At 38.4% G+C, this 27,054-nt stretch overlaps 1 protein-coding gene across 1 annotated transcript; it reads left to right on the top strand.

The window, feature by feature from the left end:
• Positions 1-335: 335 nt before the first annotated feature.
• LOC135475967 (dynamin-like 120 kDa protein, mitochondrial) lies at positions 336-27,054 on the top strand. Its single transcript, XM_064755945.1, has 30 exons — positions 336-480; positions 2,170-2,539; positions 2,810-2,947; positions 3,891-3,987; positions 4,733-4,777; positions 7,003-7,091; positions 7,361-7,414; positions 8,520-8,624; positions 9,482-9,568; positions 10,216-10,292; positions 10,997-11,114; positions 11,717-11,791; positions 11,995-12,066; positions 12,346-12,445; positions 13,444-13,574; positions 13,964-14,036; positions 14,504-14,576; positions 15,033-15,148; positions 15,378-15,442; positions 16,182-16,258; positions 16,645-16,737; positions 17,561-17,633; positions 18,524-18,679; positions 19,294-19,402; positions 19,972-20,105; positions 21,563-21,649; positions 22,253-22,369; positions 25,608-25,701; positions 26,140-26,250; positions 26,605-27,054. Exons 1-30 carry the CDS (start codon positions 452-454, stop codon positions 26,679-26,681), a joined length of 3,042 nt encoding a protein of 1,013 aa, XP_064612015.1. The 5' UTR covers positions 336-451; the 3' UTR covers positions 26,682-27,054.

The raw sequence follows: 27,054 nt of genomic DNA, 5'->3' as shown, positions 1-27,054 counted from the left end.
TTATTTTGTGAGCGGAATGTGGATTTGAACTCGTTGCATCAGCTCACCTTCTCTCCCCTTAACTAACAACCAAACACCACCCCTCCCCTTCCCACCCCAAACCACTACCACCCCACCCCAAACCACTACCACCCCACCCCTCTTCCGGCCTTTCGTTCCTCCATAACGCACATAGGAAAATTATAACAAAAAGAATGACGACGCAAATAAAAATTATTGCAACACATCTCTTGATTGACTAACATATTACCTAAACAGGATGTATACCGGAGGATACGAAAATGCGTCTAGTCTGGCCGAACATGTTAGCTCCGCGTGCTACTTTCGTCATGAAAACTGTCTGCTGAGACAGAAAACATGGAATGGTTTCTGGACACGGCGGATAAACGGTTTAAAGATACGTGCAGAGAGCATTAGATCGGGTCTGAAAGAGGTGGTTATCACTGGCATAATGAATAGGCTGGTTGCAGGCCATTTTGGGTAGGTCGTCGCGAGTCAGTCACCAAAATGTCAACGTGATACAACAACAACACGTCTTATGTGGGTTTAATGCAATATGCAGCCAGCCAAACATCAAGATCGAATGTCTTTCATTGTATCACAGTAGCTTTGGTGTTTTCTTTCGAAAAGGGCTAAAAGTTTCTACAGTCAGGTTTATTCTGATGTAACTTTAGGCTGTGACTCAAGACAGACAGACTCGTCCCTACAGATTTGTCCCTACCTGTCGACTCGATGTAAAAATCCAGTACTTCGATTCATTCATGTCAGGCATTGTCAGGGTGTTCCAAGAAAACCTAAAATATAATGTCATACAAGTATCCTACAGGATAAAATATCAGTTTGAAGAAGAATGTCATGCAGATCTGTCTTGATGTCAGTAAATCAGGGTAGCATCTGATAATTTCCTGGCTTCGAGGAAACAACTTGTTATTAACTTCAGTAAAGTAATTATGTGATTTGAAAAAAAAAACTCTTATCAGCTTACTTGATATATATTAGTTAAATATAACAATATGTTTTGATTATCTACATGTAATTCACAGGGGGGTCTCTGTGGACGAGGTGGTTAGCGTGCCAGCGCAGCGCAATGGCCTAGGGGCCCACTCACCTTTGCAGCCACTTTGAGTTTAAGTGCTGGCTTTCTCTCTGCCTGTACATGGGAAGGTTTCTCAGCAACCCCCTGGGTTTCCCCTGGTTTTCTCCCACCATAATGCTGGCTTCCGCTGTATAAGTGATATATTTTTGAGTATAGCATACAACCCCGTTTAAATTAATCAAATAAATACATGTCATTCTCCATTTAAAGAAAGATTCCAAACATCAGACATATCCAGCTTCACATTAAACTGTTTTCTTTTCTGATTATGTTTTAAAATGCTATTGAATGCATTTAAAGTTTGACTCAGTATGCTAATTCATGTAGAGAAACATCACGCTTGAGTGATTATTTCAAGGGGTCATTCAGATCTAGTTAAGGTGCTTGCAGGCTGAAACCTGGCCTTGAATGTTGTTTGTCGGGCCTTGGTGATGATAACCCGATCAGAATTTCAGAAGTCTTACAAGGTCATGCAGGTTTAGGTGAGATAAGGTTGGGGCTCTCGCAAAGTAATGCGGCTAAACAACGTCATTTTACAAGAGCTGTTAATGCAGGATGTATATTCAGTCTAGTCAATACTGCTAAAGGATGCCTTTTAGCCATGTGTGTTTCCGAGAACCCCCACCCTCTCTCGTCCAAATCTGCATGAACTTGTGAGACCCCTGAAATGCCGATTTGGCTGTTAAACAGTCTAGTTGTGACATTGTGTGGCCCGTTCTTCTTTGAAGGCTGCTTTTCTTCCACCAGTAGTATGGTGTGCATATCTGTACATCACAAGAGGAAAGTTTGTTAGTAACTTGCTGAAAATTAGTGGTTTACCCATATCACTTTGGTTTCATCCACCCATAAGACTAACAGACATCGTAAGAGTGAAAAATTCTTGGATGTGATGTTAATCATTCGTCAGTCAATCAATGAAGAAGTCAGTTTTTGTACTAAACACAAGGTAGACTGATATTTACATGAAATTTGCAGATTAGAAATGGTTTGTACTGTGCACTGAATGGCACATGTAATGTTTATTTGCTGTAAGGCTTCACTTGGTGTTTAGATAGTCTTTATATACATTGCAGGTCTTACTGTGAAAATTGCCTGAGGTCAGCATCCAGAGGACTTATACCCAAAAGGAAATGTAAGGTGGACTCCCACGCAAAATGGTCATATCTGCCAAACTTTGGGACAAGAAGCAGAAGCCTTCATGCTGACCGAAATGTATCCTCGCTGGCCCTTGTCAGATGTAGGTCATTCCAAGGGGCATTACTCAGTCCCTACCCTCGGATCAGTCCACTCAGATCCAGCCTTCTGTTGTATGTATATCCTGGGCGAATTCATGTCAGGGAATTGGGGTCTGTGGGTCGACTAATTGGAGGACTAGGGAGGTTCCTACGTCTTCGCTATTTGATCCTCACGTCAGCTGTGGGTGGTGGAGTCACGCTGTCCAGGGTAAGTACAGTGAGTGCCAACTGGTGAACATCTACAGGTATAGTCTGAAGAGTCATACCTGCTACACTTGAGAATTAATTTATTTCGTGAAAATCGTGAGTCATGTTTTTTTTAATACTAGCATCCATTAAGGTAGGGTTATTAGTACTTTTTTATTACTTAAAAAAAATGTGTGTCCAAATTACACTACATAGTTGCACAAGAGTACTAGATACACTAGTTATATATATATAGTGCATCATTAACAGGGAGGTAATGTTATCTCTACAGACAATTGACTCATGGAAGCAGTATATTCCTGACTTGGGCTGGATGAAGGAATACTTACCAGAGTCTGAGACACTGGAGAGATATGAGGAGAGGTGGAGGCAGCTGAGGGGCAGAGTGCGAGAGGCCCTACCTGAAAAGGTACAGTGATTAGTTTACCTGCTGTAATTCAGTCCTGAGACTTATCAGTTCGCATAAGTGTGATAGGTCAGTCAGATAGTTCTGCAGGTCATGCAGCTTCTGAGAAGTATGAGATAAATCAGAGAAAGCGGAACACCCAATTTCAGCTTGTTTAAGGCTGGTCTTGGTGCAACAATACCAGGTGACTTAAGTAGGACCTCACAGTTGTTGGACATTGTTAAAGTGTGTTCTCAGTTCTGTGATATCAGGGGCTTAAGAATGACTACAGAGCTGTGATACCAGTGGGCTTAAGAAAAACCTCAACAGTAATTCCAGGGGATTTTTCCACTTCAGGGTAATTCCAGGGCTGTGATATCATGGGTTTTAAGAGTGACCTCAGAGCTGTGATATTGCTACTTAAAGTGCGACATGAGTGCTGTGGTATCAGGGGGCTCAAGAGTGACCTCAGAGCATGCGACTTCAGAGCTGTGATATCGAGTGGCTCAAGAGTGACCTCAGAGCTATGATACTTAGTGGCTCAAGAGTGACCTTAAAAATGTGATACAAAGTGGCTTAAGAGTGACCGCAGTGCGGTGATGCCAGGGGGCTTAAGAGTGACCTCTGAAACGATAACAGTAAACATGTTTGATTAAATGTTCATACATGTAAATGTGGACTCAAGTGAAATACAAGGCCATTTGTGCCAAAAATATTCTCCTCAAAAAATTTCTTGGCCACAGCTAAGGTGTACCAGATCAGTCGCAGCCTCAACTCCAGTTAAGGGGAAACCAATTACCCCCGCCCAACTGCCTAAGGGTATGACTGAATCAGGAGGTGTGTCTTCAGTTTGCTCCACCCAAAACTGGAAGACCATTACAGGAGAGGGAAATTCTGAGGTTGGGTCCTAACCACCAACCATGTAAACAAATAATGTGAGATGTTTATGTGATTTGTCTGTTTGAAGGGATGGTTGAAGGAAAAGCTCCCTGCTTTGCGGCAGTCAATGGCTGATTACTTAGAGGAGGTGAAGACAGGAGACCTGGCCAGTTTTCTTGTGGATGGTATGATTTAAAACAAACATTACTTTGCTGTTAAAATTACATGTACACTGTACATCTCTACATTTGATGGTGTGATCTGCATCTTTTTGGTTTGGCTGTTTGGCTGTAAAATGAGCCATTGTCTACATGGTACAGTATGGTAACACAACACCATCACAAATGGAATAGGATCTTTTGGGTGGTTCTCACATCTGTTTGTCAATTCAAGGCTTTGAGTGATTTATGGTGGAAAAGAATAATCAGACAAAACTTCTGTATTCAGCATGGGAAAAAATGACAATTCAGAAATTTATTGTTTTTAGTATTGACCCCACTTTTGGTGTTGTATTACATTCCCATACCTAAACCACTAATTCAGCATTTGCCAAGTTTCAAACTTTTACAAGTAGAGGATGAGTGTCCCTGAAAGATAATGATCAAAGTCAATGAAAAGGATGAATTTAACAATGGAGAAGGCTTAAGTGTCTTGTAGTTAAACACTGAGTTGTTACCTGTTCATGTAACTTGAATCATAATCCCTCTAAACTCTGGTTGGTCTCTAATGAAGGCAATTTCTTTATTAACACCATTATATTCAGATTAATGTATAATTAAACCCAGGCACGAAATTACAAATGTATATAAAACTCACTGGTGTAAGTCTCTCTCCCTCTGTTTCATTGATTCATGTGAAGACTATTAAGTTGTTTTAGTTGACAATTTTAATACTCTTGCTGTTGTTGTACTGCATACTTTGCTTCTCCAGGTGTTAACAAAGCCACCGCCATTGTGGTAGGACCCTCGTCAACAGGTGTGTAGAATCCAAGAATATGGCCTCAGGTGAATCCTGTTTAAGGCACACCTGAGAGTTTAGCAACATACATAAGTGTGTGTCTTTTGAATTGTGCTGCCCGTGAACAGAGAGTTATTCCCCCTACATGTACTATGTACATCTTAAGACGTTTAGACATCAGTTTGACCACCAACTAGTATTCCTTCTGTAGATTGTTTCCTTTGGAAATTGAAGCGTATAATACTCTGGCTGTCCTCTGTGCAGCTGCACCAGAGTCCTTTACTTCCCGTGTGTAATAGGTATGGTTCTGAAACTGTACAAGGTTGAAAATGACAGAATTCATGAGGTATTTCTATTGAATTGGTGAATATGTAACTCAGTTGTACGTGTATCAACATGCACAGTGGACATAGCTGAGATTACTACGAGCTCAATTAACAAACGATTAAAACCAAATGATTTTATCACAGAGTGCCATGTGACATGGGTGTATATCTCTAGGTGTTACATTTGGAAGTGAGTTCTGTTGTTCTCTACACTGTACTTGTGCAGAATCTCTTCTAGCTCTGCTGCATCCTACATGGATGCAATACCAGGGTTACTGAGGCAACCCCCTGCACACTTGTTTGCTGTCGGAAAATATTATCTTGAGATTTAGTACCTGTGTCTGTTACATTGACATGGGTTTGTTTCCCTTCCTCCCTATATTACTACTCATGCTATTGACTTGATTGAAACGTAGGCCTCAAATTTATTTCAGTGTAAACTGTTCAGTCTTTTCCATATTTGTGGTTTTACGTGTTATTTACTGTCTGTATTGCGTAGTAGTGCAAACTTCTCTGTTGATATAACACAAGCTGTGAAGGCTGGTTAGTGACCCTTAATGAAATCAAATCTGGTCTTATTTTTCCATTTTTTCCGGAATTAATTTAAGCCATTGAATTTTGTACTGCCAATAAGTGTGGTATTTGTAATTCTATCTCTTTAATTCTTTTGTTTGTATTTAGTATTGGACAGCCCACAATCTGGCTGTATCTTTACTACTTTTCCACACTTTATGATTTGAGGCCTTTTTCATGTTTCTCCAGAGTCATTAGAAGAATAGTCCATATTTTATACTTGTATTTTCAAAAGACATTTGACGTCTGAGAGAGAAATTCTTGTATTCTGCACATTCTGGTCAGGCAGTCATTGAGACAACCTCACACTGCCAAACCTAGGGCTGGAAAGCTTTGTGCTACATTCCCAACACGTTTACAGATGGCATGTTTGCTTATACCTCGTGCATTGTTGTGATGTGATTGTATTGGGGCCCAGGGATCAAGAGGCGATCTTAGACTTAAGTCATAATTTCAGATCACTTTAAACTGTTCTTGTGTATGTTACAAGGTTAAAATTTTGCTTGACAACCTGAATTCTGGGTCAGTTATCGAACGACAAATTTCAGCTGGAATAACAGAATGTTGTAAACTAAATTTAATGATTGAACTTTTGACTTAAGTCAAAGATGGCTTGGTTTATATTATCAAATGAGATTGTTTTCTGTAAGTAAAGCAAAATTGTAATTTTTGTTAATAATATTAAGTGTGACAAATGTTCCATTTAGTTAATAACCTTTGATTTTCTTGTTTTGTGAACTTCATTTCATTTCCTTTATATCTTTGTTTGAGTTCATTGTTTCTTTGCAATGTATTCCATGTTTTCAAGTTAAATGTTGTTTTATGATATCATTTTGGCTAAGGTATAAGAGTCAAAAGCAATAAAATAAATGTAGACTACGTCAGATATAATTGGAAATTTAGATGGTTTGATACAACAAAATCTACTCTTTACACAAATATTTTGTAATGGTTAAATTATCCAACTTTTGGAACTTTGCAAACTTTGGAAGTTATAAATAGATCATGCTGGCTTCCTCTTTGGTCGTACGTGGGAAGGTCTGCCAGCAACCTGTGGATGATTGTGGATTTTCCCCCGGGCTCTGCGTGGTTTCCAATCACCATAATGCTGGCCGCCATCATATAAGTGAAATATTCTTGAGTACGGCGCACAGCAATCAAATAAATAAAGAAATAAACCATATAAATATACAAATAGAAATAAAAGTATACATTTTTATTAATGTGTCAAAATGTGCAGCTTTGCTAGGTACAAAAACATTCAAGGAAATAGGGTAAAGCAGTTTGTGTACTAACATATACAAGTGTTAAGAATGATGATGGAGTTATCAAGTTGTGTTACAGATGCAGGCATCGCCATGAACACTGTAGCCACGGTAACAAGTCCTCCTGCAGGGAGTGGGTCATCTAGCCTGTCAGGAGAATACAGAACTGTGAGTAACCAAAGGTTTCTGTGAAACACATTAACAAGAAACTTTAGCAATTAAAGTACAATTCTATCTGAAGTTCTATTTTGGGAATGAAAATCTCCATCACACAGGCCTACGGGAAAGTTTGTCATTTATTTTCAACAGGTCAGGGGTTCAGTCTGAGTGCAGAGGATTCCTTAGCCCTATTCCATGACAGTGATCAGTACCCTAATAATCAAATCAAGTTCAACTGAACCTTTACATTGATACAGAGGTTTCATTTTCATTTTCAGTCCCAGGATAAACAAAGGCTAGAGCAGATCCAGGAAGAAATGATGCAAGTTCAGGTAAGTTTTGTGAGAAGGATGATTGTTGAAATAGAACAACAACAAAAAATAAATATCTGTCTTAAGTAGAATGTATATATGCTTTATAGTTCAGCATATGCTGAGGAAGCTAGGAAATCTGTCAGTTACCTGGCAAGCTGGGTTGATTGTTTCCGATATGAAAACCACCATGTCAAAGTAGGTTGTCTACTGTATTCTTTACCTACATGTTCTAGTGAAATAAATATGAAGTATGTGGGAAGGTCTGTAAGCCACTTGCAGATGGCGGTAGATTTCCCCCAGGCTGTGCCCAGTTTTCTCCCACCATAATGCTGGCTGTCGTCGCATGAGTGAAAAATACTTTGTTCACAGGGGGTTAAGCTTGTTTAAATCCGAAAGGGGCTTTGGGCCAGTTTGACGTCATTCATGTGATCGCAAAGCGAGGGTATTTAATCTGGTTTATTTCCCCCTGCTGTAGAGTGCCTTTAAGCCAGTTTGGGGTCTTGATCCGGCTTATGTGTGTTGTGTGAAGGGTAACAGGATTAAATGCCCCGGATATGTGCTGGTCAGGATGATGATGGTAATTACTCAACCACCTTAACTTTGCCCGTGTGAACGGGGTTCCAGTTTCAGGGCTTGAACCGGTTTATCTGTGCCGTGTGAACGGTAACAGGATTAAATGCCTCGGGTACATGGAGGTCAGGATGACGTCGTAATTACTAAACCGGCTTAAATGTGACCGTGTGAACGGGCAAATCCCTGAACTGGCTTAAAACCAGCTTGGCCACATGGTCGTGTGAACGGATGCATTTTTACAACTGGCTTTGATTTAAATGATTTCAGATTAGATCGGGATTAAATTTTGGCCGTGTGAATGAGGTATAATATTTGAATTCAGCCAAACACTAATCAGATATGATGCATATAATGAAAACAAAAGATGCATTCTGAGTCACTTTTTTTTGTATTATAAGCTTTTTCATGTTTGACGATCCTGATAAGATTTGTTTTTGGATAGCATTTTTGCATGTTCATCGCACAGTTATAACAATTCTTTGGGTATAAACAGATATTGAGCTTGGTGTTTCCAAAGTCCATCAACATTTTTTTTCCTTTTTTCTCACAGATTCGCTACCAGAAAGAAATTGATAGACTTGAGAAAGAAAACAGAGAGCTGAGAAAGCAGCTGTTACTGAAAGACAAGAAGACTGGTCGTAAAAGGGCGATGAAGGTGAGATGAAATTCACGCAGAAGGCTTATTTGTTATCCAGAAGCAGGGTGATGAAAGAGTTTCCATGAGTTTCATGTCGAAAGTTTCTGATAGGAAGTGTAAGGCTTTAAGTAGTTCATGCACGGACATTTCTGAGTCTAAGGTTGTCTGTGATCTTCATAGTTTTTGTTGAAGTTCTTAGTAAGTTTAAAGGTTGCAAAGAATTACAATGTTGTTTGTTTTCTCCTTCCTCATGTAAGACATCTTTGATATGCATGTACTCTTAATGTGCTACATGAACACTTTGATTATGACACGTATCAGTTATTGATGAATTTGTTCATTTCACCACCTCACTGATAAGGGTGATGTTTCCTTCATGTTAGATGTCCCTGATTGACATGTACTCTAATGTGCTGGATGAATTTTCAGATTACCACTCCAGCTATTGGTGTATTTGTTCGTTTCACCATCTCCCTGATATGTGTTCTTTGTTTCTCTCCTGTCAGATGTCCCTGATAGACATGTACTCTAATGTGCTGGATGAATTTTCAGATTACCACTCCAGCTATTGGTGTATTTGTTCGTTTCGCCATCTCCTTGATATGTGTTCTTTGTTTCTCTCCTGTCATATGTCCCTGATTGACATGTACTCTAATGTGCTGGATGAATTTTCAGATTACCACTCCAGCTATTGGTGTATTTGTTCGTTTCACCATCTCCCTGATATGTGTTCTTTGTTTCTCTCCTGTCAGATGTCCCTGATAGACATGTACTCTAATGTGCTGGATGAATTTTCAGATTACCACTCCAGCTATTGGTGTATTTGTTCATTTCACCATCTCCCTGATATGTGTTCTTTGTTTCTCTCCTGTCAGATGTCCCTGATAGACATGTACTCTGATGTGCTAGATGAACTTTCCGATTACGATTCCAGCTACAATACACAGGATCATCTACCCAGGGTGAGTTAGCCTAGGTCCATGAAGGTATATTGAATGATTGACAGATTAAATAGAGCACAGAAGAACAAAATCAAGTAGTAGATCTGTGTTATATTTCGTAACTAGATGTTTTTGGTTAAGTAGAGCCCTTTGATATTTTTTTTTTACCTTGGCAAGTGTTTTATCTTGATTGTTTAACAGTGCATTAAACTTGTAACATTAAGTAATAAATTATATATTTTGACATATTCAGGAGCAGTATGATTAGTATTCTGTGTCTTTCAAGTCATAGCTTGATTATATCCAGAAAAATGTCACAGAGAAGTTTGTCTGTTGGAAACAAAATACATCCAAAGTGGCAAACTATCACGCTGGAGACTACATTTGTGAGATTTGTGTAAAATAGGCACATGTAAAACCCTCCTCACATGGTGAAAGAAAAGATCCAATTTCGTCATCCAAGACTTCATTTGGTAATATCAATCACAGCTGCCATCCAACTTTCCTTTTTGTTATCGTAGAATGTCATTACAAGGCAAATAAGAAATTTTTGTTTTTGATACTCAAGGGTGGTAACTCTTATGTACAGGTACATGTAGTTAGACAGGGCCATGTTAACTGATGTTTTAGTTACCTGTCTCTATTTTTCTTTCTCTCTGCTCCATCAGGTGGTGGTTGTAGGTGATCAGAGTGCAGGAAAAACCAGTGTTTTGGAGATGATTGCTCAGGCGAGAATTTTCCCAAGGTAATGCTGCATCTAATGTTTACCTTAAGTGAGTCCCTTCTGACATTCAGTGCCATTTGGAACTCGATCTTCTTGTACAACTAAGACCTATTCCTTTGGATTCCTTCACTTTTGAAACTTCTGAACTGAAAGAAGAACAGTCACTATATGATGACACCGCAAAGAAATTATTGAAATTTTGTTTCATTTATAAGAATTTATGGTTGATAAGTGACATGCTGACAAAATCAATTTTTTTTAACCATCTTCTCTTCCACTGTGCAATATGATAATGATTTGATTTGAGTAGTGATTGATGCTTTCATATCATTTCAGAACTTAAAAAAACAGAATTAAAAAAACGCTTGGCTGTTAAGTTTTTCACGGAACTTCCTATTCGGTGCAATAGTTTAGTCTAGTTTTTGCGCACATGACTAATAAATATTATAAAGCAAGAAAACTTTGTTAAAGCCTCTCTGGATTTTTTTTTACTGCTGTGTGAGATTATCAGAAAGATAGGCTAAAACTATGGTGAATTATTGGTGGTATGAGTACTTATGTGTAATGATGCCAGAACCTACCCACGGCTTACTTCTACATGTATCTCCACTGCCAGCCAATCAGTATCACTTTGCCTCTCAGTAAGCAGAAGTATTAAAATCTGAATGGTATGTACATGTACATGTATTTGACAGTATAACTGAAAAGCCTGGCTTGTTTTGTAGAGGATCGGGTGAAATGATGACAAGGTCACCAGTCAAGGTCACACTAAGTGAAGGTCCATACCATGTGGCACAGTTCAAGGACAGTACACGTGAATTTGACCTCACCAAGGAATCTGATGTAAGAAAATACACACATTGCACAGTCTTCCGAATTTGCTAACTTTTCATGTTTGTACATCCCATGAATTATTCGGAGATAGTGAAAGACGTTTACAGTTTCAGCCAACCTAAAAGTCCTTTGGGGGTTTTCAGTGTGCGATAATGCTATGTTTGGTAAGTGGGTTACCTCATTCAGTGAAGAATGCACTGTCAGCATAATGACACCAAGGGAAGAAGTCAAATGTGAGAAACGTGCTGAGAGTGTGCTGGAGGTGAGCTTGTGGCACGCCTCTGGGTATCTTCTGACTGGATGGTACTGTATGTGTGAATATCTGTTCTACAAAGACATGTTCTAAGTGAGACAGTTCAGACATGACTGTACATGCTCTGATTCAGAAAGTAGAACTTGCCAGGTGCTTAAGTTGTGTGATGCAGTATAGGAACAATGCTCTTGATGTTAGAAAAAAATTTAAATTAATTTTAGAACAGTGAAATGTGGACAGTACTTGAGAATATCCTGTCACTATATGTATGACAATCATCTACATTGTAAGGCTCAAAGGACAGCTTAATTACTATGAGAATTATACAGTATGTTTCATTTGTTATTCTGCATTACAGCTTTCGGCACTGAGAAAGGAAGTAGAGATCCGCATGAAGGGAAGTGTCAGTAAAGGGCAGACTGTCAGTACTGAGGTGAGAACTCTGTAATGTCAGTGAACTCTAGACCTCACTGTCTTGGTCACAATACTGTCCATTTAGTACAAGTACTTGTTTCTATACCCTTTCTTGATCACAGCCTTAGTCATGTCCATTTAACTTCCTTGTGGCTGCGTTTTGATATTTAGGTTATCAAGTTCATACCTTGATTTTGATGTATAAATTGTTGCCTGTTACAGTGTATTGCCATGACTGTTAAAGGCCCTGGTTTACAGAGGATGGTGTTGGTAGACCTGCCGGGTATCATATCTGTAAGTATGCTTTCACAGAGCTCTTATTTTTCCTGTGGCTTCCAAGTTCAAGGTATCTTTCTTCACACACTTTCCATCATTTAGTTGCTTTGGATTTTGACTGTATTACTGTAGCATTCCCATAGACCATTCAATTAACTGTTTTTAAATTTTAGGACATTTGTTATTTAAATTTTTCTCCTGGTAGTGGTATGGCAGGGCAGTTGTAAAATTTAAGGACATCTGTGAGTTTATTTAACGATAGTCTTATATATATGTTTGAATGTTTTGTTCTAATAGACTGAAACAACTACCATGGCTCCAAACACTAAAGAGTGCATCAAGAAGATGGCAAAGACTTATATGGAAAATCCAAATGCTATTATCCTGTGTATTCAAGGTTAGTACATGGAAAATCCCAATGCTGTTTTCCTGTGTATTCAAGGTTAGTACATGGAAAATCCCAATGCTGTTTTCCTGTGTATTCAAGGTTAGTACATGGAAAATCCCAATGCTATTATCCTGTGTATTTAAGGTTAGTACATTGAAAATCCCAATGCTTATTATCCTGTGTATTCAAGGTTAGTACATGGAAAATCCCAATGCTATTATCCTGTGTATTCAAGGTTAGTACATGGAAGATCCCAATGCTGTTTTCCTGTGTATTCAAGGTTAGTACATGGAAAACGCCAATGCTTTTATCCTGTGTATTCAAGGTTAGTTCATTGAAAATCCCAATGCTGTTTTCCTGTGTATTCAAGGTTAGTACATGGAAAATCCCAATGCTATTATCCTGTGTGTTCAAGGTTAGTACATGGAAGATCCCAATGCTGTTTTCCTGTGTATTCAAGGTTAGTACATGGAAAACGCCAATGCTATTATCCTGTGTATTCAAGGTTAGTTCATTGAAAATCCCAATGCTGTTATCCTGTGTATTCAAGGTTAGTACATGGAAAATCCCAATGCTGTTTTCCTGTGTATTCAAGGTGAGTACATGGAAACTCCAATGCTACTAATTGTCCGGTGTATTCAAGGTGAGCACATGGAAAATCACAATGCTATTATCCTGTGCATTCACGGTGAAATCAAGGAAAATCCCAATGCTGCTATCCTGTGCATTCAAGGTGAGCATATGGAAAACTGTGATGCTATTATTCAAGGTACTTGTAGTATTAAACTGGGGCAGCTAATTTAGACCATTTGTTTGTAGGCTACATTTGGAGGTGGAACTAGGAAATCTGTTGTTTGGAGAAGTGGTGTATCAGTCTTCATGTATTAACCCCAAACTGATTGCAGTTGTTGTTATGGGATGGACCTGCCTTATGTGAATGTAGATTATGGTGTATCAGGTTTTGATTGTCATGACACCACTCTAACCACAGTTGACATTGTTACCAGATGGCTCCCTGGATGCTGAGCGTAGTAATGTGACGGACGTAGTGAACACGATGGACCCAGGAGGCAAGAGAACTATCTTTGTGCTGACCAAAGTGGACCTGGCAGAAAGCAGCCTTTACAATCCAGACAGAGTAAGTACATCCGTCCAATGGCTGGGCAGCATTCTCCTAAAGAAGACACTTGTATGACCCTTCCAATTTTTAGGATATCTAGTTCCACTCAATTCATCTATTCTTTCATGTTCAACCCATCATGTTTTTCTTTTAATGTTGTGAACTCTTGCTGTAGCTTGTACAGTGATTCATGTCCAAGCTGTTGACTTATGGGAAGGTTTCCAGCAACCTGCAGATGGGAGCAGGATTCACTTGGGCTCTGCATGGTTTCTTCCACCTTAATTCTGGCTGCCGTCATATAAGTGAAATGTTTCTGAGTACGATGTGAAACACCAATCGAATAAATCAAATACATTATTGACCATTTCTGCCTCTGTTTAAAATGTGAATTTTTGTTATAAATGCAGATTAAGCAAATTCTAGAGGGTAAACTCTTCCCGATGAAGGCTCTAGGATATTTTGCTGTTGTCACTGGTAAAGGTAAGATCATTTATGTAAAGGCATCGTTATACATTTAATGAGCTTAACCTGAGGAAAAACAAAGCATTGTTCTGTGGGGAATTCTTTTTTTTTTTTTTTAACTTTTTAAAAAGGGATTTTAAATAAATTAACAAAATTAGCTGACAAAAGGTCAATACTTTAGAGTAGATTCCTTGTTTGGAGGGTCAGTCAAGTTATGCACAACAAATGGGGTCTTAGAAATCAAAGGATTTTAAATATGCAGGATTGTAGAGCAACGTCTGATTGATCTTTTATGATAGCTGTCTGGAGGAGGTCAATACAATCTTTCTGTTTTAGTTCCACTTAATGATTGAAGCAAATGGTGAGAAAGGTGCAGGACTCAAACTTGATCATCATCTTTGTTGTATAAGGATATCTATTCAGACTTCCCTGTTGGCCTTTTGAATGTATGAAGTTGTTTTGAAAAAGTGATTTTTTTCCTTCAGGCAATACAAATGATAGCATCCAAACTATCAAGGACTATGAAGAATCATTCTTCAAAAACTCACGGCTTTTCAGGTAGGAATAATTACGAAATTAATCAGCAGTTGTAATTTCTGAAAAGAAAAATGAATCTCTTTCATTGATGACTTCTTTTCTTGGATATAAAATTTGGAAATTTAAAAAAACATAATGATTTTGTTGTCATATACATGTATGTATATGTACTGTATTTTATCTGAATTTTATCTAAAGTTTTTCTGATGGGTAATTAATCAAACTCTTTAACTTTCCTTAACTTGTCGTTATGAGGGGGATGAATCAATCAGAAGTAAGCAAAACATGCCACTTGAAAAATGGTAAACTTCAGGTGAAATACAGTATATGGCTGAAGTATTGGTAAATTAGAGCTGTGGCTCTGTGTTGGAATGCTTTCCAGCTATGTGAATAAACTTTAGGGTGGGACAATATACCTGTCAAAAAGGAGCATTAAATAAACATGTAAGTTATCCTTGTTTGTTTTTCTGCTGGCAGGGAAGGGGTTTTGAAACCTACACAGATGACCACAGCTAACCTCAGTATGGCAGTCTCTGAGGTCTTCTGGAAAATGGTCAAAGAATCTGTGGAACAGCAAGCAGATGCTTTCAAAGGTGGAAACTTCTACTCTCTTTTTTATTTTGTGTCTGAATAAAAAAAAACTTAAGGTGCAATTAAGGTGTTAAATAAGCGAACTATTCATGACATAATATGTGTACATTACATTGAAAACTGAAACAAACTGTGCTGAGGGGTATAAATTCATGGGATATTACTAAGATGGAGGATATTGGATGTAATGTTACCTGTTCAGGTTTAAGGAATTTTTTGTTTTTATTTCAGCCACAAGATTTAATTTGGAAACTGAATGGAAGAACACGTATCCAAAACTGCGCGAGTTAGACAGGGTATGGCTTAACTATTGAAACCATTAGATATAGTAAAGTTTACACACCAGAGGCCTGTTTTATTGAGTATTAAGGAATTGCTTGGCACATCAGCTATTCATTGTTAGTGGATAGGTTCAGACAGGTTCTGTAAGTTAACACCACTTCCCCATTAAAAATGAGGCAGTGTTTTTAAACTCGCTAAGTACTGAACAGCTCTTTTCCAGGCGTGTGTCATTTGTGAGGTTTGAGGATTTCCTTATGAACTGCACGTATGTCATTCTCCCTGTGAACTCTGTCAGGTTTCCTATTGGGCAGTGTCAGGTTTCCTCTTGGGCGGTGTCAGGTTTCCTTTTGGGCTTTGTCCAGTTTCCTCCACCCATAAACCTGGTCACTGTGGTATTATGTCTTATTCTGGAGTGCAGAATAAAAAGCCAACCAAATATTCAGTATAGCTGCTTACTATTTCATGTGGTCTGTGAATAATTTTGGTTATTTGAGCTTAAGTTTTCTCTTAGGAACTGTTACGACTTGAGATGGACAGGTGTTCTTTCCTTTTGAGGTCACTTGTTCAAACCCATAACAATCCAAAACTTAATGTGGCTCTGTCAGGACGGTTTAATGTGGATGAAGTGAGATATCTTCCCCAGGCTCCATCACATTAAACTGGTGCCATCATTCTAAGTTCAGTGATAAGCAATGTCCATTGTCTGGTTCTTGATTTTTATTCTGATGAATTTCATTACCTGTGTTATGTCAGGAGGAACTTTTTGAGAGAGCCCGTGGTGAAATGTTGGATGAAATCATCAATCTAAGTCAGCTGACGCCCAAACAGTGGTAAAGTATATCAATGTATCTAGTGGTTACTAGCCTAGGTAAAGATTTCCAGTTTCGAAACAGACCTGTGGAGGCCATAATAGTTACTGCTTCAGCTATGAACTTATCATTGTTTGTTTAGTACTTTTCATGTACAATTGATTGTGATTTTAATTAGCTTGGTGTATAAGAAATGTGTGGAAATCTTCTGAGATCTGAACAGGCGTCCACAGGCTCAGCCAATATGCACAATGATCAAGAAATGGTCAACTTTGAGTATATTTACATTTATTATTCAGTTTATACAGCACCTATGGTTCGGTTTTACCCAGGTCAGAAAGAATTATGCCTCTCAAGTATTGTACATGTAGTCCATTCATTGTGTTTTTCTGTTTCTGTTTGTTCAGGGAGGATGCGTTTTCACAAGCTCTGTGGGACAAGATGTCAAGTTATGTTTTTGAAAATATCTACCTTCCAGCTGCACAGGCTGAAAACTGTGGGTATGTATAATAGGGCAGACTAGCTGAGGCTGCTCTTAGTTATTCTGTGTTTTCCAACTAAGATTAGACATGAAGTGTGGGTTCAAAACCCATCCTTGAACAGGCAGTTTGTAGATTTAGCCCTCAATTTTTGTGGAGTCGTCATGACTTTTAGCATTGGGAACTTGTAAAAGTCCTTCCTGTCTGTATAAGACGGTCCAAAGCTGTGAACTCATTTGTTCTTTCCACTATTACATTGCAATTTTCGGTGTACGTGTGGTCAAAAAACATATATGAAGTGCACGCGCACTGCAATGTCACACAAGGAAATGATGTGTTCTACTGTCATATGAACCGTCCGTGTAACTCGTCCTCGAGTCTCCCTTTAGTGTTGATTGTTTGACCATTCTAACATTTGTTGAAGACCGCTTGTTTGCCACCAGAATGGTGTTTTGTATGTAAATGTAATGAGTGTGGAAGTTCAGCAGTAACTGGCCAACCATAAAACTGACTACTGTTGTAGAGGTGAATAATTCTTGAGTGTGCTCTTCAACAACAATCGATTAAATAAGTGAATAAACATTAAATAATCACTGAATGCATGGATGTAAGGGTTTTTTCTCTCAGTGATTAAGATCAGTCTGTTTTTTATGTCATTTTTCTGGTCATTTTATTTTTTATAAGGGTGATCTATGAAAGAAAGTGCCCATGGAATGACTGGTGAGGAAGTAAATTGAAGGTGCATGTACATGTTACTCTGAGAAACCCTTAGTTTCAATTCTGATGAGATCCAGTAAATTTTCATCAGTCTGATTTCATGTCTGGTGTGTTTCTGTTGATGTAGGATCTTTAACACAACGGTGGACATCAAGCTGAAGCAGTGGGCGGATAAGCAGTTACCACGGAAATGTGTAGAGGTTAATAGTTGTGTCTGCTTGAGTATTCTCTACATCAGTCAGGTCAAAATAATACACAAGGGCCTATTGTATTTCACCCAAAGTTCAGTGTGTAAAACTGCACTTTCAGAAGCACATATAGACTGTGAAATGATACTATTATGTCAACACTCAAGTTTTTCTGATAAGAAATTAATCAAAGCTCACTAAAAGAAACTCTTTATGTCCCGATAACATGTATGAATCAATCAGAATCAAGCAAAAGATGTCATTCAAAAGATGCCAAACTTTAGGCAAAATCCAGTATTTTCTTCCCTACGTAAGAACCAGATTTTGAGAAGCATGTACTTCAAATATAAATGTGAAAATATTTATTTATTTGATTGGTGTTCTATACTGTACACAAGAATATTTCACTTATACAATGGCGGCCAGTGTTATGGTGGGAGGAAACCAGGCAAAGCCCAGTGGAGACCACGACCATCCACAGGCTGCTGGCAGACCGTCCACGTACGGTTGGAGAGGAAGCCAGCATGAGCGGGAATTTTCATCTAAGCGACCGCATTGGTGAGAGGCTCCTGGGTCATTGCGCTGCGCTGGCGTGCTAACCATCTCGCCCGCAGAGGCCACTAAATGGGGAAATTTAAAATTTTAAGGAATGATTTTGTTATAAAGTGTGGCATTTCAAAAAAGTTGTTTTTTGTTCTGCAAGTGTAAACACCCAATGAATACATTCTCAACATGGTTGTAATAACTCATTGGATTAGGAATCTCATTTCTTCTGATAACAGTAAATGCGGTTAATTTTTCAATGTTTCTTGGAATTTACCTCTTTGAATCTGTTCAGTTTTTGGATCTTAATTCTCATATCTGGCATGCTGCTATTAATCCTTATGTTTTATGGCTGCCAGGTAGGGTGGGAGACGTTACAGAACGAGTTTTCCAAAATCATGGAGAAAGATAGTCAGAAGAAAGACCATGACCAGATTTTTGACCAACTGAAGAAGGCTGTTCGTGATGCTAGCCTGACCAAGCACAAGTGGGACAACAAAGCTGAAGACAGCTTGGTGAGTACACCGAATCTGTTATAGGCACCACAAAACATGTACAATATCTGAATGTCAGTTATCACAATAACAAAGGTATTGTAAATCACTTAAAATTTCATGGAATTTTTAAACAGCTAATTTCCCTGACTTGTGTTAATGGCATTAAGAATCTTGAGTTGGATAACATAACAGATATATAGATCACAACTTCTGTTTATTCAGTGAGCGACATTTCGGTGTGGATACCAATACCATTATCAAGTATTGAATAAATAGAAGTTGTGATCCATATATTTATGCTAACTAATTTCCTGCTATACTATTACAGGGTGTGAAAATATCACTGGGCGTATTATCAGATTAACAGTAAATCACATAACTTCACAAGACTTTAAACTGATATGTGTTTGTGTAATGTCATGCTATGTTTGCTCACATACGTATGCCAGAACTGTGTGAAATGTCAGTACAGTACTGAATTTGTCTTTAAACCTTAACACTGGTCAGGTTGATACTAACTTGTCCATCTTTAAAGGACAATTTTTGTGGGTGACATTAACCAACAATGAATTTGTCTTCTAGCACTGGTCAAGTTGATACTGACCAGTGGTCAATTTGTGTTTGTTTTGTAGCGTGTGATGCAGATCAACACACTGGAGGATCGGTCCGTGACAGACAAACAGGCTTGGGATGCAGCCATCAAGTTCATGGAGGAAACCGTCAATGATAAACTCAAACAAAGTAGGTTTAATATGTCCTTCACATCTCTCATAGACTCTTTATTTTTTGCATGATTTCACAAAAAGCAAAGGTTATTATTGGGGACTGCCTCTGTGTGACACACATTGGTTTCCATGGAAGAACTGTCCAAAATCTTGTCGGATTTTGGTAAATTGTGATGTACAGGTTCACTTTTGGAAGTTTTACATATTTACTGAATCCCATGATTCTCATTTGTTTTTGGTTTGCTTGAAATAACTGCTCTAGATGTCGTCAAATTTTGTGTATTTTACGATTTCCCTGATTTTGATTCGTTGTGGTCCCTGTGCAATAACTGCTTCAAATATTTTCATTTCTTTTGATGAAAATTCCAGCTCATGCTGGCTTCCTCTCCAGTTGTACATGGGAAGGTGTGCCAGCAAATATTCTTGAGTACAGCGTAAAGCACCAATCATGTCAATAAATGAATAAATATATTTGATGAAAATTTGTGGGAGTTTTTGGAAAAACGTCAAAATCGTAGGTTATGTGGTTTCACAGCCATTACGGTGCAGTTCCATGGTTACCCTGGCAATTTGCTGTTCTTGTAGCCACAGAAGTCATCAAGGAACTGACTGGCCCGAGCACAAGAGAACAGTGGATGTACTGGAAGTATCGCAGTCCTCAGCAGATAGATCGCTTAAGCACCATCAGGGAACTGGATAAACTGCTGAATTCGGAAGATGTAAGAGCACCAGAGCATTGAAATACCGTAAATGACCATAAATTTTGTCGATGACTAACTTGCACATTTTTCCTGATTCTGAGAGTTTTATTGATTTTAGAAAGGTGTTTTGAGGATTGCTTGGAACATGAGCTGATATTGTACCGGAAAGTTGTGAGTTTCAGCACTAAAAAAAATATTTTGTGACATTTTATTTGCCTCTAAAAATGCACTTTTCTGTTGCAAATTTTTGGACATTTAGGGTACTTACCCTGATTCCTCAATCTTTTCGCATATACAAGAGCAACTTTTAATGCAATTTATGCACATTTTTGATTTGATTTTTGAGACAGTTTCATAGCTTCACAAAAAGTATAATTTTAGCATTCAACACAAAATAATGCTTTCAGAATATACTTGAATAAACACCTGGCACACATCGGAAAAGGCTGAAGAATTACAGTGAACTCTTAATAAGTAAATGTATGTTGTGTGCATGTGAATTGACTGTGGTCTACATATCCACACCTACTGATGATGTGGAAGGAGTTTAACTGAACAGCCTTGTAGTGTATGACCTCATATCTCTTTAACCCAGGAGGTCACATTGGTGAATGGAGCAAACTGCCTCATTGTCTTATTAAAGCCTTCACATCTCTTTTGTTATTGAAGAGCAAATTAAAGGACCATCTCGTGAATGTCATGGGTAATGGACCTCTGGCATTAAACAAAAGCTTATTTTATTTGACCGTCTACCAGTCATTCCCTTTATTTTTTTCTTGGCACTGTAGTATTATATATTTATACATATATGCTTGTCTATCTGTGTTTCAAGCATATATACATTTAACCCAAAATGGAATGGAACAAGCGCTCTCGGTGTTTAATCCTGCCTTACAGTCATCTATTTGTGTAGCATTCTGAATGCCTACTGTTATCTTCTGTATTGTATTTTATAGTGTAAACCTGTATTATGACTGTTGTAAATGAACAAAAAAAGCAAAATAAACATACAATGAGCTGAGATATACTCTGACCTGAATATGTGCTAATGAAAAAGTAATCGGCTCTCAGGAATGCATCTCATGGTTATGCTGTTGGCTCAAACCCAACCTTCAACAGGGAATTTGTGGCCCTTTGTGCAGCCTAACGTTTGTTGCAGATCACTTGCCATCCACCAGTATGGCCTGCATATCATTCTCTCACAAGTGGGATAGTTTGTTGTTAACTTGCCAAATTTCGGAGTTTTACATCCAACATTCTGGTTTCCTTCACCCATAAAACTGATTGCCCTCGTACAAGTGAAAATTCTTGAGCTTTGCGTTAAGTTAGTAAATACATAAATAGATAAAGTGTCAAGATATGGAAAAGGGGAGGTAGCTGGAGGACTGTGTTGCCATGGAGGATGTAGGCGTTCTCTGAGTACTCTTATGTCTCGCTGTTTAGTAGCATGCTATGTGTTTATGTTCCTATTTCAGAACCACAAGCTGTCTCTATCCTCAGATGAGTTGACCACAGTGCGCAGAAACCTGCAGACCCAAGGCGTGGAAGTGGACAATGAGTTTGTGAGTATACACATGACTTTATTACTGAACCATCATCCTTGTATAAAGCTGAAGTAGATAGGTTTTGTATAGTGAACTTAGCTACCAAGTGTCGTGTTCTCCACCTGATGTGTTTGTGAAATGTTTTGTTAAAATGGGTTCTGTACAGGGGCCCTCCTTGGCCCAGGTGGTTAACACACCAGTGTGGTGCAATTACTCTGGAGCCTCACACCAGTCCAGTAGCTGTGAGTTCAAGTCCAGCTAATGTTGGTTTCCTCTCCAGCTGTACATGGGAAGGTCTGCCGGTAACCTGCAGATGGTGGCGGGTTCCCCCCGACCTCTGCCTGATTTCCTCCCACCATAATGCTGGCCGCCATTCTGTAAATGAAATATTCTTGAGTATGGCGTAAAACACCAATCAGATAGATAAGAAAATAAATAAAACTGTGAGGAGACAATTTCCATCAAAAAAGCAGGACAATTTGTGAAAATATGGTATCAGTCAATAAAATATGAGTTGGTTGTCACCTGTTTTCTGAACACAGAAGAGAATAGATTCACCTTCTACAAGTGCTGTTATATTTAATCATGCCCTTAGCAGTTTAATACCCGATCTGTTTTCAGATCCGTGAAACCTGGTACTATGTCTTCAGAGAGCATTTCTTCCTCAAGGCCATGGACACAGCTCATCAGTGTAAAAAAGGCTTCTATTACTATCAGAGAGGATTTTCAGACTCTGGGGTAGGTATACATACTGCTTTATCAGAAAACATTTTCAGACTCTGGGATAGGTAGACAGAGTGGGACAATAGCTTTATCAGAAAGGGTTTTCAGACTCTGCAGTAGGTAAACAGAATGAGACTATTGCTTTATCAGAGAAGGTTTTCAGACTCTGGAATAGGTAAACAGAATGGGACAGTCGCTTAATCAGAAAGGGTTTTCAGGCTCTGAGGTAGGTAAACAGGCTGAGGCTATTATTGCTTTATTAGAGTAGGTTTTCAGACTCTGGGATAGGTAAACAGAATGGGACAATTGCTTTATCAGAAAGGGTTTTCAGACTCTGCAGTAAGTAAACAGGCTGGGGCTATTGCTTTATCAGAAGGTTTTCAGACTCTTTGGTAGGTAAACAGAATGGGACAATTGCTTTATCAGGGAGAGTTATTAGACTAGGTAAACAGAATGGGAATTGCACTTCATCTGAGAGGGATTCAGACCCTGGGGTAAGTAAACAGACTGGTACTATTGCTTTATCAGAGAGGTTTTCACACCCTGGGATAGGGAAACAGATTTGGACACCTTATCATAGAGGTTTATCAGACTCTAGGGTATGTAAACAGGCTGGGATTAGTGCTTTATCATAGAAGGTTTTCAGTTTAAAAATATTGGACTATTGCTATAATTGGAAACTTCCATGTATGCTTTTTCAGGTATTTTTAGCTTGCTGTTACGCAGTAAGGTGAGGTATTGTGAGTGTTGGGGGAGGGGGGAGTGGTGTCAGTGTCAGTCTGAGTAAGCTTTTTTGTTTGGGTCAATTGAGTAGGGTTTTTTGTTTTCACATCACCTTTATGAAACATTGTGTGAATGATGAACATTTTTTGTTTGGGTCAGCTGTTGCCGCAGTTTTTACACCGTCTTGCTGAAACTTGGTGTGAAGATGGGCATGCTTTGAAGACTTCATGAAATAAATGATTTTAAATAATTAGGTATATTTGTATTTTTATTCAAATTATCAGGTTTTTGACTTTGCCATTTTATCTTAGCCAGTACTGTTCAGTTTTGTTGGCCAGGGTAAGGTTTTATGGTTGGGTCAGATATTGCAGCAGTGTTTACATCATCTTTATGAAACTTGCTGGGAATGATGAACAGGATTTGGAGATTTACTCATTTTTGAATAATTAGGGATATTTGCATTTTCAGCTCGCCATTGAGTAAGCTTTTTTGTTTAGGTCAGCTGTTGTCAAAGTTTTCCACAGTATGTTAATGAAACTTTTGGGCTTGATGAACATGCTTTTAAGATGTTGATATTATGTTTGATTTTTCTATTATGGTAAAAACTACCATGTTTTGGACTTTTTTCACCTTCTTATTACTTTATAGCTAATTTTGTATTCAACTTCAGCATACATGTAGTCCCAGACTAAGATTTCTTGTTTGGTGTACTGTCTTTGGGTCAACGACAGTACACCAAAGAAAGTGTTGACGTCCTGCACAACATTGTTTAAACTCACATTGCCGAACATTGTTTAAAATTACACACTTTAGTCTTTAATCATACTTGTGATACTAATCATATGTGCCTAAGACTTTTTAAAGGAGGTAATTGCAGCTTCCTTTCATGGTGCTCAGTATCAAGAGGATAGTGTAATGACTGGTGGACCCATTTAAGTATAATAAGTCGGGTGGGGTGGCTTGTTTGATTTTGGCAAGTCGTCTTGGTGAGCAGCACCAGATAACAGAGCTGTGGAAATCTGCCCTGCATAAATGGAGGTACATTGCATCACACCCTAAGGACTCCTAGTTGTCATATGATGAAAAATTGTTCAGTACGACATTAAACCCTGAGCAAACACTCACTCGCTCGAAGCATATGCTCACCCATGCTCACACTGTGTGCACACCGTGAAGACACTACCTGCTCAATATGAATTTAGATGTCCTGTCATCTTAGGCTGCCATTTGAACTGAAGCCATTACCAGCTATCTGTTAGGTGTCTTATAACCCTTATTGGTTTTGGGATTAGCTCTTTACCTTGGAGAGCATGAGCAATGCTGACTTTATATAAGCATATGTGTTTTTGTATCCATGGCTAGAATGTGATGTGTGTTTTGTGTCCATGGCTGGAATGTAATGATGTGTGTTTTGTGTCCATGGCTAGAATGTAATGATGTGTGTTTTGGGTCCATGGCTGGAATGTAATGATGTGTGTTTTTGTGTCCATGGCTGGAATGTAATGATGTGTGTTTTTGTGTCCATGGCTGGAATGTTATGATGTGTGTTTTTGTGTCCATGGCTGGAATGTAATGATGTGTGTTTTTGTGTCCAAGGCTGGAATGTTATGCTGTGTGTTTTGTGTCTATGGTTGGAATGTGATGATGTGTGTTTTGTGTCCATGGCTGGAATGTAATGATGTGTGTTTTGTGTCTATGGTTGGAATGTAATGATGTGTGTTTTGTGTCCATGGCTGGAATGTTATGATGTGTGTTTTGTGTCTATGTTTGGAATGTAATGATGTGTGTTTTTGTGTCCATGGCTGGAATGTAATGATGTGTGTTTTTGTGTCCAAGGCTGGAATGTTATGATGTGTGTTTTGTGTCTGTGGTTGGAATGTGATGATTTGTGTTTTGTGTCCATGGCTAGAATGTAATGATGTGTGTTTTGTGTCCATGGCTAGAACGTAATGATGTGTGTTTTTGTGTCTATGGCTGGATTATAATGATGTGTGTTTTTGTGTCTATGGCTGGAATGTAATGAAGTTTGTTTTTGTGTCCATGGCTGGAATGTAATGATGTATGTTTTTGTGTCCATGGCTGGAATGTAATGATGTGTGTTTTGTGTCCATGGCTAGAATGTAATGAAGTGTGTTTTGTGTCCATGGCTAGAACGTAATGATGTGTGTTTTTGTGTCTATGGCTGGAATGTAAGGATTTGTGTTTTTGTGTCCAAGGCTGGAATGTAATGATGTATGTTTTTGTGTCCATGGCTGGAATGTAATGATGTGTGTTTTGTGTCCATGGCTAGAATGTAATGAAGTGTGTTTTGTGTCCATGGCTAGAACGTAATGATGTGTGTTTTTGTGTCTATGGCTGGAATGTAAGGATGTGTGTTTTTGTGTCCAGGGCTGGAATGTAATGAAGTTTGTTTTTGTGTCCATGGCTGGAATGTAATGATGTATGTTTTTGTGTCCATGGCTGGAATGTAATGAAGTTTATTTTTGTGGTTGTAGCTGGATTGTAATGAGGTTTGTTTTTGTGGTTGTAGCTGGATTGTAATGACGTGGTATTGTTCTGGAGGATACAGCGGATGTTACAGGTCACTAGTAATGCCCTCAGACAGCAGGTCATGAATAATGAAGGTACCTTTCTTCCCTACACGCTAAATCATTTGTGGCATTTGGGTTCCGTTTAATACACATGGAGCATATTCTGTACATTTTGGACATTTTTTATCTTTATTAAAACTTTGACATATCCTGCGTGTATAGTATGAGATTTTAGATGTGTCAAACATGCAAAACATTGGAAAATTACACTTTCCGTTCTTGACCTAAACTCACTCATATTGTCATGTTGTCACAGTTGTGATACATTCTGAAAAAATTCTCCATTGTGAACAGGAAGGTATCGTTTTTCTCTGTCCTTTAAGTTGAATATTACTGAGTATGGATTTCTGTGAGTTAATGATGAGTAATGTAACACAATCTATCAATCTACCCCTTCATCTGTTTGTTTTCTGTTTTTTTCTAAAATGAATATTTTTGTTGAACTTGATTGGCTAGTGTGTGTTTTTTCAGCACGACGTATGGAGAGAAACATAAAAGAAGTGTTGGAAGAATTCAGTGAGGACAAATCCAAGCTGGTTAACCTGTTGACAGGTCGTCGAGTAATGTTAGCGGAGGAATTGAGTAAGTTGATCATTTGCGACTAACATTCTTTTCTCATTCAAGGCATTGTGACTCATGACACTTATTTATTCTTGGATTCACTTGAATATTTTGGTCTGGGATGTCCATTAGTATTTTTGTTTGCGATGTACAAGAGTATTTTAGACTGGAATACATGCCAACACTTTGGTCTGATGTTCCTGAATATGTACCTATTAAAATTACCCAAATTTTTTGAAATCATCATATCCACAGTCTATATCACATTTTAAAATTGAACTCTACAAAAATTGCATCAACTTGGTGTGTGATAGAAATACAACACCTTATAACAGGTAAAGAATTTATGCAACTTATTATTTGTTGTCTTTTCAGAGAGAGTACGCCAAATACAAGACAAACTTGAAGAGTTCATCCAAGCCCTTAACAAAGAGAAGCAAGAATACAGATAGCAGAAATGACCATCAGACGTAGACACCGATCCATCAGCCATTGGCTGATTCAGGAGCAATTTAACCAATTAGTGTGAAATATATGAGTTGCTGTGTGAGAAACAGTGTTTCATATTTTGTTTTTCTTCTAGATCTCCAGGTGGTTTCTGTTTTGTGTTATTGGTTCCCAGGCTGAATGATACAGAGAAGCCTCAACATGCATACATAGTTCAAGTGGTAGTATACATATGTATACAATAATTTATGATATGTCGATACTTCTGGAAACATTTTTGTCTTTGAGAATCGTCCACATGTGTAGCAGGAAGTTACTTTCTGTCCTAAAACTGAAAAATGGACTACAGGGCCATCATCACTTTAGTCTGCAGTATTG

This window comes from Liolophura sinensis, chromosome 9, assembly GCF_032854445.1.
Source record: "Liolophura sinensis isolate JHLJ2023 chromosome 9, CUHK_Ljap_v2, whole genome shotgun sequence".
NCBI lineage: Eukaryota > Metazoa > Mollusca > Polyplacophora > Chitonida > Chitonidae > Liolophura > Liolophura sinensis.
This window is presented reverse-complemented; position numbering and strand designations above follow the sequence as displayed.

Bases quoted from the DNA above. Each gene is read 5' to 3' on its own strand.
- LOC135475967 (XM_064755945.1), top strand. From the start codon at position 452: ATGAATAGGCTGGTTGCAGGCCATTTTGG. The intron at 10,293-10,996 runs GTAATGCTGCAT...CTTGTTTTGTAG, and splicing joins CAGGCGAGAATTTTCCCAAG to AGGATCGGGTGAAATGATGA. The intron at 12,067-12,345 runs GTAAGTATGCTT...TTGTTCTAATAG, and splicing joins ACCTGCCGGGTATCATATCT to ACTGAAACAACTACCATGGC.